Here is a 16,205-nt window from a genome sequence, read left to right as displayed (position 1 = left end):
ATAGAATTATGAAAGGGATGGAAGTCCTTGATAGAGATGATTTACTAAAGTGGGATAAAAGAAAAAGAGAATATGAAAATAAATTTAAAAAGGATAGTTACAGAAAAGATTTGAAAAAGAATAGCTTCCCACACAGTGATAGATATCTGGAACAAACTGAATGAGAAAACAGTGAGTGCAAAAACTATACAAGAAGTTAAGATCAAACGGGATACTGAAAGGTACAATAGCAGGTCACTACGAGCATAGCTCTCTTCCCGTAAAGTACAACTAGGTAAATACACAAAACAAGATTGATTACTCGCTCAAAGAAGGAAAAGTACAAGATTGGAAAATATTGTACCAATATATAAAGGGGGGGGAAGGAAAACCCAACAAACGATAGACCGATCTCCCTTACAAGCACAATAGCAAAAATATATGAAAAAGTTATCAAAAGTAGATGGATTAAACATCTTGAAGAAAATAATATACAGAATCCAAAACAATTTGGGTTTAGGCATGGAAGATAATGTGCCACAAACTTGATTTGTTTTTACTCGAGGCTAATAGAAATAATGCAAGAAAGGGACGGATGGGGTGATTGTGCTTTCCTAGATCTACAAAATGCATTTGATAAAGTACCACACAAAAATTTACTAAGAAAAATAAAAATAACAGGTGGTGTACAAGGAAAGTTATTGAAATGGATGGAAGATTTCTTGAACGGGAGAAAAATGAGGGTGGTACTTAGAGAGAAAACCTTGACCTGGGAAGAAATGATAAGTGGAGTCCCACAAGGTTCTGTATTGGCTCTGGTAATGTTTGCCATATATATATAAATAGTATGGATGAAGGTATGGAATGTTATATGAACTTCTTTGCAGATGATGCAAAACTACTAAAGAAAGTAAGCACAGAGGAAGACTGAATCACTACAGAGAGACCTGGATTAAGTCTGGGAATGGAGTCAAAAATGGGAAGTGAACTTCAACATCAAGAAATGTAGAATAATGGAGTTTGGAGAAAGTAAAAAATGAATATCAGGGCAATATAAAGTTGGTATAAAGGAAGAAAAAAAAGTAAGCTCGGAAAGGGACCTAGGAGTAATTATCAGCAATGACATGTCACCAGACAAGCATATCAACAAAATAGTAGGAGAAACCTTCAATTTACTAAGATCACTAAAAGTGGTCTTTGACTACTTGCATGAGGAAATGGTAAGAAAATATTAGTCAAACTGATAAGACCAAGATTAGAGTACACTATAGACACCTAGTACAAAAAAGAATGTAAAGAAATTAGAAAGAACCTGAAGAGCAACAACAAAGATGGCACCAACACACTCAAATTTAACATACCAACAAAGATTGTCCAAACTGGAACTACCAACCCTGGAACAAAGAAGAGAAAGAGGAGATCTACTAACCATTTACAGAATTATGAAAGGGATGGAAGTCATCAACAGAGAATATTTATTAAAGTGGGATAAAAGAAAAACAAGAGGATGTGAAAAGAAACTCAAAAAGGATAGTTATAGAAGAGATCTGAAAAAGAATAGTTTCCCACACAGAGTGGTAGATATCTGGAACAAATTGGATGGCAACAGTGTGTGCAAAATCTATACAAGAACCTAAGAACAAACTAGATGCTTAAAGATACAAAGACAGGTCACTATGAGCATAGCTCTCTTTCCATATAATGCAACTAGGTAAATAAATACACACACACACACACACACACAAACAAACTATGGCAGTCTGGGTTCAAATCCTACCCAGGGCTGAAATGATTTCAGTATCAATGCGCTGTGAGTCGTTACTCCAACTCTCATGGGTGGAGAGGTGGGAGTGTGTGTGTGCATGTAAGGTCACAGTATTACCCATAGATAGGTCATATATGAGCCCTGAGCTCTGTTCTGGGAGGGAAATAGCTGTTGCTCATGATTCCAACACGTGATCGAAGACCATGATGATGAATCACACACATATATACACAGTTTTCCATACAGAGTTGTGGATGTCAGGAACAAATTGGATGAAACAATAGTGTGTGCAAACACCATACAAGAATTTAAGAACAAACTAGATGTTGCGAGACACAAAGACGGGTCACCATGAGCATAGCTCCCTTTTCTGTGTAATACAACTAGGTAGATACATACATACATACATATATATATATATATATATATATATATATATATATATATATATACATACATACATACATATATATATATATATATATATATATATATTATATATATATAAACACACACATAACACACACAAAAAATTACTAGAATTGTGCATATCAAATGAGCAAATTTTGGCTTTAATAATTGTTAATGAAATAAGTTCCATTCTCTAGTTAGAAAATGTTTTTATATATATCAACGACTTCCCTCCCCCCCTTGTAAAGCGGGTGGCTAAGTCAAAGTATACCTTTGACTCTTCATAGGAGAAAAATACATGGTATGAAATTTGACGGCTAAGAATTGGGTGTTTAAAGGAGGGATAGGGAATCTGTACAAGTGTTATAAGAAGTAGTGAAGGGGATGGGATTTGATAAACAAGTAGGGTTGATTTAGTGTCCAGATCAATTAGTGGACTCTTATTTGGCAAATAAGTGATCTAAAGGTATGTTGACTGATGGTGTGTTCACAGCCTATAGCTCCTCCTTGCTTGACTTGGACCTGCTGCTCTCAAGCACAAGTGTAGGCAAGGGACCCTCAAGCACCACACTCACAGCAAGTGAGTAACCAGTCCGTACACAGCCCGTCAGCTTGTGTAGCAGTAATGTTGTGGAGCCATGTTGCCCGTTGCTTACTCACTCCACCTCTTGCTTGTTGGCTGCAGCTCGCTGTTATGTTTCCTGGATTTTCCAGGGAAAATTTTATTCCTTTTCTTTTTATTTATCCATTTGTTTATATGATTTATTATTATTCATTAATTATATTTCATATTTATTTTGTTTACTTTTTTTTTTTTTCCAGTGTCAGTTGATCTGTTCTGCTTGAGTTTCACTGATGATAGAGGTGTTGTGTGTCACCATTGTTTTGAACATTGCATGTTACATGTGATAGTACCTCTTGCATTCAATGGATATGTCTCTTGCAATTAAAAAAGTTATGCCAATGGCAGAATATAGTTGGCATGTACGTTTCTTTGCATGTCATAAGTATTGAATGAATTGTTGCAAGTGGAAAGGTATAGTTAATCAGCTTCCATGCAAAACCTATCTTGATGTTATTTGGACAGTTTGATAGCTGGGAATGCTTGAGTTACACATTATTACAATTGATGATGTAGAGTAAAGGGGGCAGTTAAATATCTGGAGAGACTAAGAAATAGATATTTGGGGAAGTTATATGAGGATGTATTTGTGCCCTTGGTATTGTATGGATCAGGGTGGGGTGCCACCACCAAGGAAGAACTTAAAATGTTTGAGATGAAGTGTTTAAGAAGTATGGTAGGTGAATGAGGGTGAGAAATGTGTAGGTGAGGCAGAGAGTGGGGCTGGAAAGAGCTGTTGGATAGGGTGGATCAAAGAGTGCTGGTATGGTTTGGGCACATGTATAGAATGAATGAGGAGAGACTAGCAAAGAGAGTGTTGAAAACAGAAATGGATGAAGTGAAATTGGGAGGAAGACCAAGAATGAGGTGGATGGATGGGGTGAAAGGGCATTGGATACAAGAAAAATGTCTGTTGAGCTAAAGAAAGGAGTGAATGAAGAATTGTCATAAATGGATGAAGAGATGACAAAGCCCAAAGGGATGTTCTTCTTGTCAGCTCCATCATTTTGTTCAAGTGAAGAAGGAGAGGGTTGCCAGATAATGAAACAGTGGGGATAGACCAGCTTTGGTTGATATGGCCTGCTGTGGAAATGCTGTCCTGCTACACTGACTTTGACCTGGATGATGTGGCAGGGAACAGAGATGAAGGATTACTCTGCCCTCCACCACTCTGCCAGGGTCAAAAGCAATGCAGGGAGGCACAGCTCCTCCACAGCAGGGCCTGATAGCTGGAGCTGGTTTACCCCTGTTGCTTCACTGTATGGCAATCTTCTTTCCCATTCACTTGAAAGTAAATTTTGAAGCAAATTAAAAGAATATCCCTGCAGGTCGTGTCATCCTTTCAGTCATTCACAACCTCCCTCCAGTACACTACTATATTTTGCTCTCTCCCATTCCTGCAGGCAACTGAAGCCTCTTTTATCCCATCCATCTCAGTCTTGGTCTTCCTATCAAGATCATTCCATCCACTTATGCTTTCCACTCATTTTACTTGTCTCTCCTCAGTTGCTATCTTCATATGCCCAGACTACCTCAGCAATCCCTATTCTACTTTATCCAATAACTTTCTTCCCATTCCTGTTTCTCTCACCTCCACATTTCTCGCTTTATCCATTTTTGTAACACATATGATATTTCTAAAATACCCTATCCTGTAAAATATATATATATATATATATATGTGTGTGTGTAAGTATGTATGTATGTATGTGTGTGTGTGTGTGTAAGTATGTATGTATGTATGTGTGTGTGTGTTTGTGTGTGTGTATGTATGTATATATATATATATATATATTCTCTTCCCTTATACCTCCCTTGTATTCCAGATAGACAGTTGATAATGGTAGTGAAGGTTGTGAAAGGTAAATGGACTGAATATTTCTAGTGTTGTTGAACATAGATAGGACAGGGAGGGTTGAATTATGACCATAGATGCCAAGAGAATGAAAGGATAGATTTGGGCATGTAGTAGCACTACTTTGACAATTACACAGAGATTCTGAAGTTATGTAAAAGAGAGAAGAATAGGTTTGAATATAGAATAGAAAAGAAAAGCTGTTATTGACGAAGGAAAAAATAGAGGTGGCAAACATTTAAGATACCTCAGATAGTTCTCATTTGCGCTTTTACACCAATTTAGGTCAATAGCAATACTCTCTTGGTAACTCAAGCAACCCCAGTTACTGCATCACCCAAAGAACTTCAAGACATTGGTATGGAAATTAAAGATAATGTAATGATATTAGCAGTATTATCATTATTTCACATCTTTCATGTAAATGTTGCCTTGCACAAGTCATCACGTGTCCTTGTGACCCCCCAATATCTGAACCATGTAATCAGGATTGTATTTACGTATTATGCACCACCTTTTTCTACATATGTTTGTTTGCTCTCACTTGGCCACCCCATTTATAAAAGGGGAAAGGTCTTTTGGTATGTGTGTATATATCACCACTGATACCACCACTGTCACAGCGATGTAGAGAGAGAGAGAGAGTGAATGTTTATGAGATGAATGCAAGAATGGATGATACAGTGAGAAGTGTGGAGGTGAGACAGATATGGATGGGAAGGGAGCTGTTGGATAGAGTAGATCAGTGCTAAAATGGTTTGTGCATATGGAAATAATGAAGGACTAACAAATGGAGTGGGGAAAGAGGTGGATGGAATGAGTTTGAGAGAAGGAAAGAGATGGATGGATGAAGTGTAAAACAAGAGTGAATAGAGGGAGGTTGTGAATGGATAAGGTTGCCAAAAGTGACATTCTTCTCATCTTCATAAATTATTTTGAGTGAATGAGGAGGATGGTCACCATATGATGAAGTAGTAGGGGTAAACCAGCTCTGGTAGTTGGACCTTGAGAAAGTGCTGCACCTCACTGCATTGCCTTTGACCCAAGCAGTGCCATAGTGTTGAGATGGGAGGGGTGGTTAACTAGTTGTTAATTGTGTGCTTTGACACAGCCATGCCACCCTCCACCTTTTGCAGAGACAAAAAGGTGTGGGATGTGGATGTGTGGGCTTGGTGTGAGTGTGTGGATGATTAATGTTCAACATTTTGTGTGGTAAATCTCAAGCATGCCATGAAAGTTGTTCACCACCTGTGTCTTCTTTTCTGTAACTGGTGGTGACAGCTAGAGCCACCTGCATGTAATGCCACTGCTCTTAGAGAAGTGGAAAAGCCTGCAAAGCCTCGTCTTTCTTCACCACCACCCTGGGGTGCAGACCAGTGGGCTGGCACTTGATCCCCAGACCAAGGACAATTGAGGGATGCCAGGACCCTGAGGCTACAAAATTAATCTGCATTTGCAACTTGATTTACCAATAATACAGTTGACCAGTGTTGCATGTCATAGACTTTTCATAAGAATAATGTTACAAGTTATGTATGAAACAGGTCTGTTGCCATGATACCCATGCAACATGCTGCAAGTGTCATGTTTTCTTTAATCATGTCCTTAATAATTTTATGTCCAGTGTTAATGAAACTGCTATGAATCAACTTTGTCTTCTGTCACTTGAGTATCACATCACTAGTGTGTGTATCTATGTATAACCTGCAAATTTATGGTTACCATAGGCCTTTTTTTACAGTTTCATATTAATGCACCAATATTTTACACTAATTACTTGTCACTATACAAGTCTCACAATGCCACTATTGTTACTTGTCATGTCACAAAGATTACATTTTACAAGTGTCACATGTTTCCAATTATGCATGTGCCCTTGCACCAGGATATGTTTTCAAAAAACACCTGTGTTGTACAATCACAGGCCTCCCTTACATCAAGCCACCTTTATCAAGCAGCATTTTTTCTGTCTCTTGGGTTCATGACTTTCTTATTTTTTTCTCTGGCTCAGCAATTCCTGTGCACTCTATCTTGTAGTCAAAGGAGGTTTGGCTGTGTTTGGTCTTTTGTTGCTGAGGGGTGCAACAGATTTGATAAAATAGCCTGATGGCAGTCAGAATAAGAGGAAAAGTCCCAACTGACATGGATGGATGACTTAGGCTAAAGGGGGTATTCAATGTAAGAGGAATGTTTGTCAAGCAAGGAAGGGAGTGAAAAAGATAGGAATGAATGGAGAGTATAATGAGGCAGTGGGGTAAACCAGCTTCAGCTGTTGGGACCTGCTACAGAAATAGCATGTCCTGCTACATTGTCATATATAGATAACAAAGGGTTACCATGGACAAATAAAGTATGTTTGAAATCTGCTGGGAGAGAAAATATGTGAGGAGGAATAAAATAGCTTGGCTGCAGCCAGATGAAAATGAAATGTGTCATTTGATAGAGAAGGGATTGAAGTAGCAAGTGGTGGCAATGACATGCGGTGCCATGGGTCTCAGAGGGAAAGATGTTCACCTTTGACACACTGATTCCACTACTCTTTAGTACCGCTTGGAGGTGCAGTCTTGTATGCTGGCATTCATTCCTTGGCCTGAGCCCAGGGTGTTGACTAAGAGATCTGTGGATCTAGCTAGTGCTTATTACTGACTTTCTTAGTGCTGAATTAAGAGAGAATCCTTCCTGTTTGAAGAAAATTGTGAAAATATTTTTTATTGGGTAACTGAGTTCCTCAATACAGTTCTTTAATATCTGGCCAGGTACCTCATCTAGTCTTGTAATTATCTTTGAAGCCAGCTTGTATTTACTCCTGTAGTAGAGGGATAAGAATGCTGCCAATGTATTCCCCTCTGTGTTGTAATAAGTTATTTTATGGTGTAGAGGAGATTTGGAAGTCATGTTTTGTATGTGTGTGTATATATATATATATATATAATTTTTTTTTTTTTTTTCTCCACAAAATGTTGAGGCAAATGAAGGAGTTCTGGAAAAATAATGCCAACCAGAACACTGATAATTATATATAATCAGGTCTCTGAATGTGTGATTATAGAACAAGTGAGAGTAAGAAAGAGGAAGGACCAAAGGTGGGAAATTGTATGTTGTCCTGCAACAAGACAGACATTAAAGAGATTCATCTTATTTTCTACACTGAGCTCAAGATCTCTATGTAGTATCTTTGACTCTTTTTTCCACAAGAACCCCACAAATACATTTACACTTGGGTCACCGCTTGACATTGAAAAATACTAATCCAGAATGGACTAATGATGGGAACATGTAATTGTTGGTCCTGAAAGATGGATGTTAGACAGAATTGGTTCTAATATCCATACTGTTCTCTCCTTACCTGTCTCCTTTACCCAGAAGGTACCAGTTACAAATTTTGTGTTCACTAACGTTTAAACAGTTTCATTCAGTGAAGACTGGAAAAAAAGGATCATTACTAAGCTCTTATGTCCTAAATCTTCACTTAAAATGAATAGAATTATCTGTGCTTAACCAGAACAAAATCCTCTTACTTTGTCAATGGTTTAAAGGTGTTTATATACTGCTGTAATATTGCTATCTCATCATGTAATTTTTGATAACCATATCAAATACTTGCTTGTGTTGTAAGTTGAGGGCAGACTACTGTAATCTTCAGTAAAAGCTCTCATATGTTGCCCACCACATTTATGTTGTTTCATTACTAATGAAATGAAATTTAATGTAATGTAAACATCCAACTGTGGGAAAAGGATTGTCTCTGAGGGTCAGGCCAGTTGGGCCTGTGGGGGAAGCAGGCATGGGCTCACTATTTGGACTGGGCAAGGCATCCCTACTGCCCAACTGCCATACTCCTGTATGATTGTGGCCAGCGCAGTCAGGGCCAACCAAGCCCAGACCAGAATGATGTCCCTTCCGTGGAAGTCACAGGCTAATGTGGATGGGGCCTCATTGCCCCATAACTCTTCAGCTGGCACTCAGCAACTGTCTCGGAACTAGCACAGACTAGGGGAATCAATGTCCATAGCCTGCCAAAACCTCCATCCCTGTTTATTATTTAAACTCTGAGAGGTACATTTTCCTACCATACCCAAGTTGAGGGACCAGAGTTGGATACCTGCATGCAGTGGTCATCCAAGATGTCTGTCATGGGAAATCACTTTTCCAAGGCCAAACTTCATAATCAGTAAACACCCTCGCCTCCATCTGTATCCATAGAGGGGTCGGCACTCAATCTCTGGATTGTGCCCAAGTTCTCTCTCTATTAATGCTAACTGGCTGAGCAAGTCAAAGTGTTGCCACTTACAACAGAGGCTGAGGTGATGGCTATTTGAACTCTTACCATGAGTGAGTGAGACCTCGGGTATGGTTCATTAAATTCCATGCTACAAAATCATCTGTAAGGGACACTGTCTTAGCCTCCTGATGGGGGAGGGGGGGGTTGCAACATTAAACCAAATCATTCATCGTCAGTCACTTTTCCATAACTTTTTCACATAAAGAGCTGATAGCTGATGACTGATCTGTGCCTTCTAGTCAAAAACAAGCAAATGAATCAATCTGTTGCCCCTGGTCTTGTGCAGAAGGCCTGCAGCCCTCAGGTAAACAGCAAGTTTCTGGACAGGTCCATAAGTCACTCAGGGAAGTCTTATTGTCCAGGGATTGTAGTATGAAGTGTCGTGTTCCTCAGTGTGATGGTTGCATCTGGGGTAGATTGAATTTGTGGCCAGGCCTATTCTGTGTTGGTACGGTCTTAATGCTGTATGTCTTCAGCACAAGAGATTGGTCCACACTAATATAGCACAAATAGTAGTTTATTTTATTCCTTGGAAAATCTATGGAAACCCAGAAACTGTTGCAAGCTACTGTGAGTCTGTGGGTTTTCAGTAAGTAAAATTTGAGTAAACTATAATTACTCATGCTTGTACATCCTGTGCTAGACTTGTATTTTCCCCAAGCTGTACATGTACTTTCCTGCCTATACATAGCAGAGCCCCTTATACATACTGATTTTCCTTTTCTCCCATATACTCTACACAGTATGACCTGCAGTAAAGTTACATAACTGCTATTTATTTATTTCTCCTTGTGTTCTCATCCACCATTGCATATATGCGGGCAGTCTATTATTTTACCACTATATTTCAGGCCTTACTCTTCACATTTTTAGTACTACAAGGTAGACTTGTCAGATATGGCAAGGAATTAAAACTTAAACATTTGCTATTTGAGAATGGATTTCAGTCCTAAATAATTATGTCTTCAATTCTTAACTTAGCATTGGAGCGGGAGTTGCTAAGTGAAGGAAGTAATGTGCGGAAGGATGGGAAGAAGCCTGTTCCAGCAACTACCCTGAAACCTTCTCCTTTAGTTCAGCAGATTCTCAGTACCAGTGCATCTGCATCACAGGTAAGAGAAAAGTATAATTTGTCATCGTAATTTATTTTATTTATTTATTATTATTATTTTTTATATATATATATATATATATATATATATATATATATATATATATATATATATATATATATATATATATATATATATATATATATATATAATTAACCTGACAAAAGAAGGTATCAGTTATTTGAAGTCAATTTCAATTTGTAACATAAGAATATTTGTAAACTATTCATTAATAATTTGCTAAGTCATTTCTATGCAAAGAAAACTTTTAACTTAAATCTTTGTGTATGCATTGGGCAATAAAGCTTGCTATGTGTATAAGATCTGCTTCTTATTTGTGTGGATAATTGTACAGAAGATATAGACAGGATGCATGAAAAGTTACTTAAAACCTCAGACAACTCTTATATCTTACTACATTTGCAAATAGTGGTCTCATGAATAATGTAAATAATTACATGGATGCTTGCTGGCTAAGTGGGTTACAGTGTCACTCTTTGCAGTAGTGGCTGAGGTGACAGTAGTTCAAACCCTGCAGCCAGAAAGCTGAACCAAGGGCATGGTATATACAAACTCCTCTTTAAGGGGCACTGCCCTAGCCTCCTGGTAGCAGGGGTTCACAACATTAAACTGAATTCATCTTCTTAACTGGAGAAGTATGATAGGGGTTACTAGGCTAGATAGAGTGAGAAATGAGGAGGTGAGGAGGAGAACAGGGGTGGAAAAGGAGCTGGGAGATAAGGTTGATGAAAGAATATTAGGATGGTTTGGACACATGGAAAGAATGAGTGAAGAAAGACTAGTAAAAGAGGTGTGGAAGGCAGATGTGGAGGGAGTGAACATGAGGGGACATCCTAGGATGAGGTGGATGGATGGGGTGAAGGGGGCTTTGGGGAAGAGGGGAATGTCTGTTGAGGAAGGACGGGAGAGGACAGAAGACAGGGGTAAATGGAGAATGGTTGTATATGGATGATGTTGTGATTGCATGAGGTGGAATGGGCGGGGGGATGGGGGGTGAGGTAGTATGTGTGAGCAAAATTTGACGCAGCCCAAAGGGATTTCTCCCCGTCCTCTCATTTTATGCAATGGGGGGACGGAAAGGGGGGGTCGCCGATTTAATGAAGCGGCCTTGCTGTGGATGTGCTGTGTCTTGCGACACTGCTTCTGACCCAGGGCAGTGAACAAGGTGCAGGGATGACCCGTCATTCAGGAGGTGCTAAGATAAGAGGGAGGGTGGAGGGGTGTGGAGTGTATTCAGGGATGGAATGGGTGGGAATGATTTTATGCCTTTTTCTTTTTGGCTACCCCCCTTGTAAGGGGGAAAAAGCCTTGGTATATGTATGTATGTATGTATCTTCTTAACATGATTACATACACCAGAAGGCCTTTTCCCCCATATAAGGAGGTTGGCCAGCGAAAGTATACACCCTCCTTACACCCATCCCACACTCATCCAAAACCTATTCATTGGCCTTTCACCTCAGCACCCTGTAGATGAAAGGTCATCTCTATCTTCATCCCCACTGCTCAGGTCAAAGACAGTGCAGCAAGACACAACTCACAGCAGTACCCAACATCCAAAACTGGTTTAATCCCACTTCTTCATATTGTGGCAACCTCCTGTTATCCACACAGGAAATTTGCAGAGCAGACAAAAACTTTTCATTGGGCTGTGTCAGTTCCACATCAATTTACAACCACTCTCCATTCAGTACTGTCTTTTGCACTCCATCATCATTGCTATACAGACATTCCTTTTGTATCAAGTGCCCTATTCTTCGCTTCTATACACTTCATTCTTGGTCTTCCCCTCAAATTCCCTACATTCACTTTAGCTTTCCACACTTTGCTAAGCCTTCCTCAAGCAGCAATGGAGGCTGTTGCCAGTTACCTGAAGGCCACAGGTCTTTTGCAAGAGAGAGCAGGGTATTGCTTTCTTCCTCGTTCATTCTTTCTGGATGCCCATACCATCACAGCCCTCTTTGATCTACCATGTCTGCCAGCTCTTTTGATCCGTTCTCTGCACTTGTGCATACACATTCTCTCCAGCATAAGATTGTTCAAAATTTTGTGATTTATCACAGTCATAGATGTAACAACTCAAAATATATAATTTTACTGATCAATATTTCAACACAAGAGGATGCAAATCTCCCAAAGATATAGGAGGGATATGAGATACATTACATAAACTTGTATTATGATTGCTAAACAGGAATATCACATTTCTAATCATGATATAAATAACAAGTGTTGTTATTGACTTAAGTTTACATCTGATTTTATTCCAGGTTTTGCCACTGGAATCGCTGTTACCTGAAGTTCGACAGGTGGTGGAAGGACTTCCTGATCTGAGTTACATGCGTAGTCGAGTCCTCATGTTTCCACTTCGGGGAGAACAACAATGAACTGTTTTTTTTTTTTTTTTTTTAACTCTGGTTAACCATATTTATTTATAGAAATCACATTTTTGAGGGTAAAATTGTAATTATATCTCCCCCATTGTTTTAGGAAAATCGTTTACATTTGACTGATTTCCAAGGTGTGAAACCCTGAGTGAAAAGTTTTATTTTGTTTGTATATATATATTTTTGCTTTACAAGGTTGAAGTTATTTTATTAGTATCCAATTTCAGTTTTAGTTTACAGGTCAGAATCAGTTGGTTTTGTGTTCAGTTTTACAAATCAGTCGTTAATATTATTCAGCATAGTACTGTAATAACAGGGGTATCTCAATTTTATTCATGTACATTTTGCACTTAGAGACTTTATTCCAAATAATACCAGACAATTTCAATCAGTTAGGAGAACTGGACACGTGTTAATTTTTTGTAATGTGTGTCCTTAACACACCACCTCCATTGGTATATATATATACATTCCATATATCCACCCTTGTGTGAGTCATATTTGTTTTCATCCATTTTAACCCCTTCCCATTATTTTTTTCTTTATTAATCTATCTGCACTTGTGGCACAAGTGTGTTTGATGCAAAGGGTTCATAGACAAGTATGAATCCATCAAGTTACCAGACTGTAGAGTATTAGGACATTTTTAATCCACAAAGAAAGTTGATTAATTATGTCAAAAAAGAAGTATCGCTTCCAAAACAGCCTTTCTAAAGAAGGAAAAAATTTGATGAAATTGGAAGATCATCATAAGAAAAACAATTACAAAAACACTTGCACGATTGCACATCAGTCACTGTACATTAATTCCGACCTCCACTTAAACGTACACCTACACACAACTCAAGATGTCCTCAAACAGTGAGGAGACATGGAGATTCAAAGTAACTTTTTACCTGTGACAGGAGATGAAATGATAAGTGTTCAGAGGAACCAGTAATTACAGCAATATGTGGAAACTCACTAAAATAAGGAAAAACTCCTTAGTATGAACAGATAGTTCCCATTTACAAAAAAAAAAAATAGAAAACACACAGTTCCAAGCCAATATTACCAGCATACATTGCAAAACTCGAAAATGATAAAGAAAATAGAAAGAATCTATTAGAATTAATTATTCAGCAGAGATTAATGTGGAGAACCATAGATGTATGATGACAAGAGTTGCAGAAACCATCCAGGAGAGAGAAGTATGTGTGAACAACATTCCCTCTAAGCAGTGCACATTTTACAACTAGCGCACATGAAGATATGTGCACACACAAGGTTTTCAAATAATGTTAAAATCCATTCAATAAAGAAGTTCCACCCAAACATCAACTTATATGGTAACTTGCCAACCATTAAACCAATAATTGTCTTCTTTTTTTTCCACCCGCTTCTGACTAGTGCTTCCATTGCAAATGAAGTGACTTGGCCATCTTGAGTGTGCACATACTTTTCAAAGAAGGCAAAGTTTGCACACAAGCAAATTTCTGCGCACACAGCAAAAATTAGAGGGAACATTGTGTGTGGACTGTATACCTGGGCCTAAAGAAACCATTTGACTAGGTTGCTCATAAGTGACTAAAGTGAAAAGGCAGAGTTTGAGGTGAATTAGATTTCATGGAAGAGGAAGCTTAGAAGTGTATTAAAAGGATGATAATTTGGTTTAATGTCAAGAACTCTCCATATGAGGAGGCTAGGACAGTGCCTCTTACAGAGGACTTTGTAACCTGGAATTTAATTAACCATGCCCTTGGTCCAACTCACTGGCAGCAGGGTTCAAACTGCCATCACCTCAACCTTCTCCGTAAGTATCAATGTTCTAACCCACTCAGTCAAAAGGAGAGCAATAAAAATGGAAAGTGTTCAGTGAAGTCTCACAAGGATCAGCACTGGATCCAGTCCTGTTCCTTGTATGAATAAACAATATCTTTCATAACCAGCTATACAAATATGCTCATCAATAATGCTAAACGGCAATGAGAGAAGCGAGTGAAAGATCAATAGAAACTTTGTAGTTAAACAATATACAACTAGAGCCAAAAGTGACAAGTAAAATTTAATACAAATGAATGCATTTTGATGCACATGAGAAAGCTAATAGAAAAACAAGTAGTGAATATGGAAAAATGTCAATAGATCACCCATGGGAAGCTACAGTCCAAGAAAACACATACATAATATAGAAAAGTGTATATATGGCAGGCAGATATCAAAATAACCTTAAACTACCTGGTACATAGACTATGAAGTCACAGTACACAAGACCCAGCTTTGAGTATACAGCAGTGATATGGTGATCACTTACAAGAAAAGTCTAAGAGAAAGTACAAGACATCATTTGGGCTATAAAGTTTGAGGGAAAAATGAAGAAACATTGAAATAATGATACAAGAAGACAAACTTGCAAGTGTGTCAAGGGAACAGTTCATAGGTAATGAAGATTGCAAAGACACCAGGAGGAAGAACAGGTGAATTGATCGATCAGGCTGAACTCCAGAAAGTGCAAAAGGAAAAAGATACAAAGAAGTACAGATTTCCGAGTAGGACATTCGAAGAATGGAGTAAATTTCCACTGAAGATAAATGAGGCACACACAAAATACAGCTTCTCAGATGAACTTGTATATACCAAAGGCCTTTTCCCCGTAAGGGGATGGTCAAGTCAAAACACAGTCACATCATACATATACATACATCAAAAGCCATTTCCCCATATAAAGTGGGGTGGCCAAAATTAAAAATATGTACACATTTTATGTATAAAATATAGACATTCAATATAAAGAGGCACTGTACTCTAATAGGATTTAACATGGATGCAGTAATATTAGAATGTATTTTGATGTGATGTTATAGGTGATTGAGAAAAAGAGAAGAGTCAACACACTGTAAATCTCAGGATTAAACTTCAGTGCATGTTACACGTGCATAAGAAAATTGTAATATTGCCTTTCATAGCTTCAAAGTCATTACTGCATAACCTTAAGTCCTGAGTATACCTTGAAGAGCAACCATGCTTGTTAGTCAAGGATTTTTTTTTTTTCTGCTGGGCTGAATATGACCAAAGAAATGAGTGTGATGCGTGTTGTTTTTATTTGTAGGTCAGTGTATGTATGATTAGCATTGTAAATAACAACTCATTTCTTGTAAATATAAAATACATTATCTTATTAGAACCATTAACATTCCACATTTGAATACAAGAGATAGCTTAAGAGCCTTTTTTATGGTTATACTTTGCCATGTGTAGGTTGGCAGTCAATGAATCTTTACTGTATACCAAACATTGTAGCCTCAGTGGCAAATTCATGTACTGTGTTCCAGTACATGACTTAACTTATTGCTTTGATGAATGATTGGATTTTAATATATAATAGAGTAATGCATATATTATATGATACTGTGGTGTAATATTTCTCTTGTACAAGAAGATTAATGTAAGTAAAAATCTTGTGAATAAATATATTCTTTAACTTAGTTATTTGATATAGTTTAGCATCAGGACTTCCCTGTACTGCAGTATTAAGAGGGACCAAGGACCATTGACAACTACTGGTTTCTAGTCTTTGAAATGTAAATCATACATACATACATATACCAAAGGCTTTTTCCCCCTTACATGGGGGGTAGCCAAAAAGAAAAAGGCATAGAAATCACTCCCACCAATTTTATTTCCCATATATTCCCTTTACAAGGGAAAAGGGGACAAGTGTGAATGTAGTAATTTCAGAGGGATTAGCCTGTTGAGTGTAGTAGGGAAGGCTTATGGGAGGATCTTAATTGA

General features: G+C 38.1%; 1 protein-coding gene across 8 annotated transcripts in view; it reads left to right on the top strand.

The window, feature by feature from the left end:
• LOC143021075 (uncharacterized) overlaps positions 1 to 15,894 on the top strand; it is a 54,826-nt gene extending 38,932 nt beyond the window's left edge. For 7 of the 8 annotated variants that reach the window (XM_076178325.1, XM_076178324.1, XM_076178318.1 and 4 more), the window contains 3 exons: positions 2,649 to 2,735; positions 9,896 to 10,026; positions 12,318 to 15,894. In XM_076178325.1, coding sequence (XP_076034440.1) covers positions 2,649 to 2,735; positions 9,896 to 10,026; positions 12,318 to 12,434 — 335 coding nt within the window. In that variant the 3' untranslated portion in view covers positions 12,435 to 15,894. The remainder of the gene's footprint in view (positions 1 to 2,648; positions 2,736 to 9,895; positions 10,027 to 12,317) is intronic. The other variant, XM_076178326.1, reaches the window with a different exon arrangement.
• The last annotated feature ends 311 nt before the right edge of the window (positions 15,895 to 16,205 follow it).

Source organism: Oratosquilla oratoria, chromosome 41 (assembly GCF_046742065.1).
Source record: "Oratosquilla oratoria isolate Oo_2021 chromosome 41, ASM4674206v1, whole genome shotgun sequence".
Taxonomy (NCBI): domain Eukaryota; kingdom Metazoa; phylum Arthropoda; class Malacostraca; order Stomatopoda; family Squillidae; genus Oratosquilla; species Oratosquilla oratoria.
The sequence above is the reverse complement of the archived record's forward strand: the minus strand, read 5'-3'. Positions and strand labels throughout refer to the sequence as shown.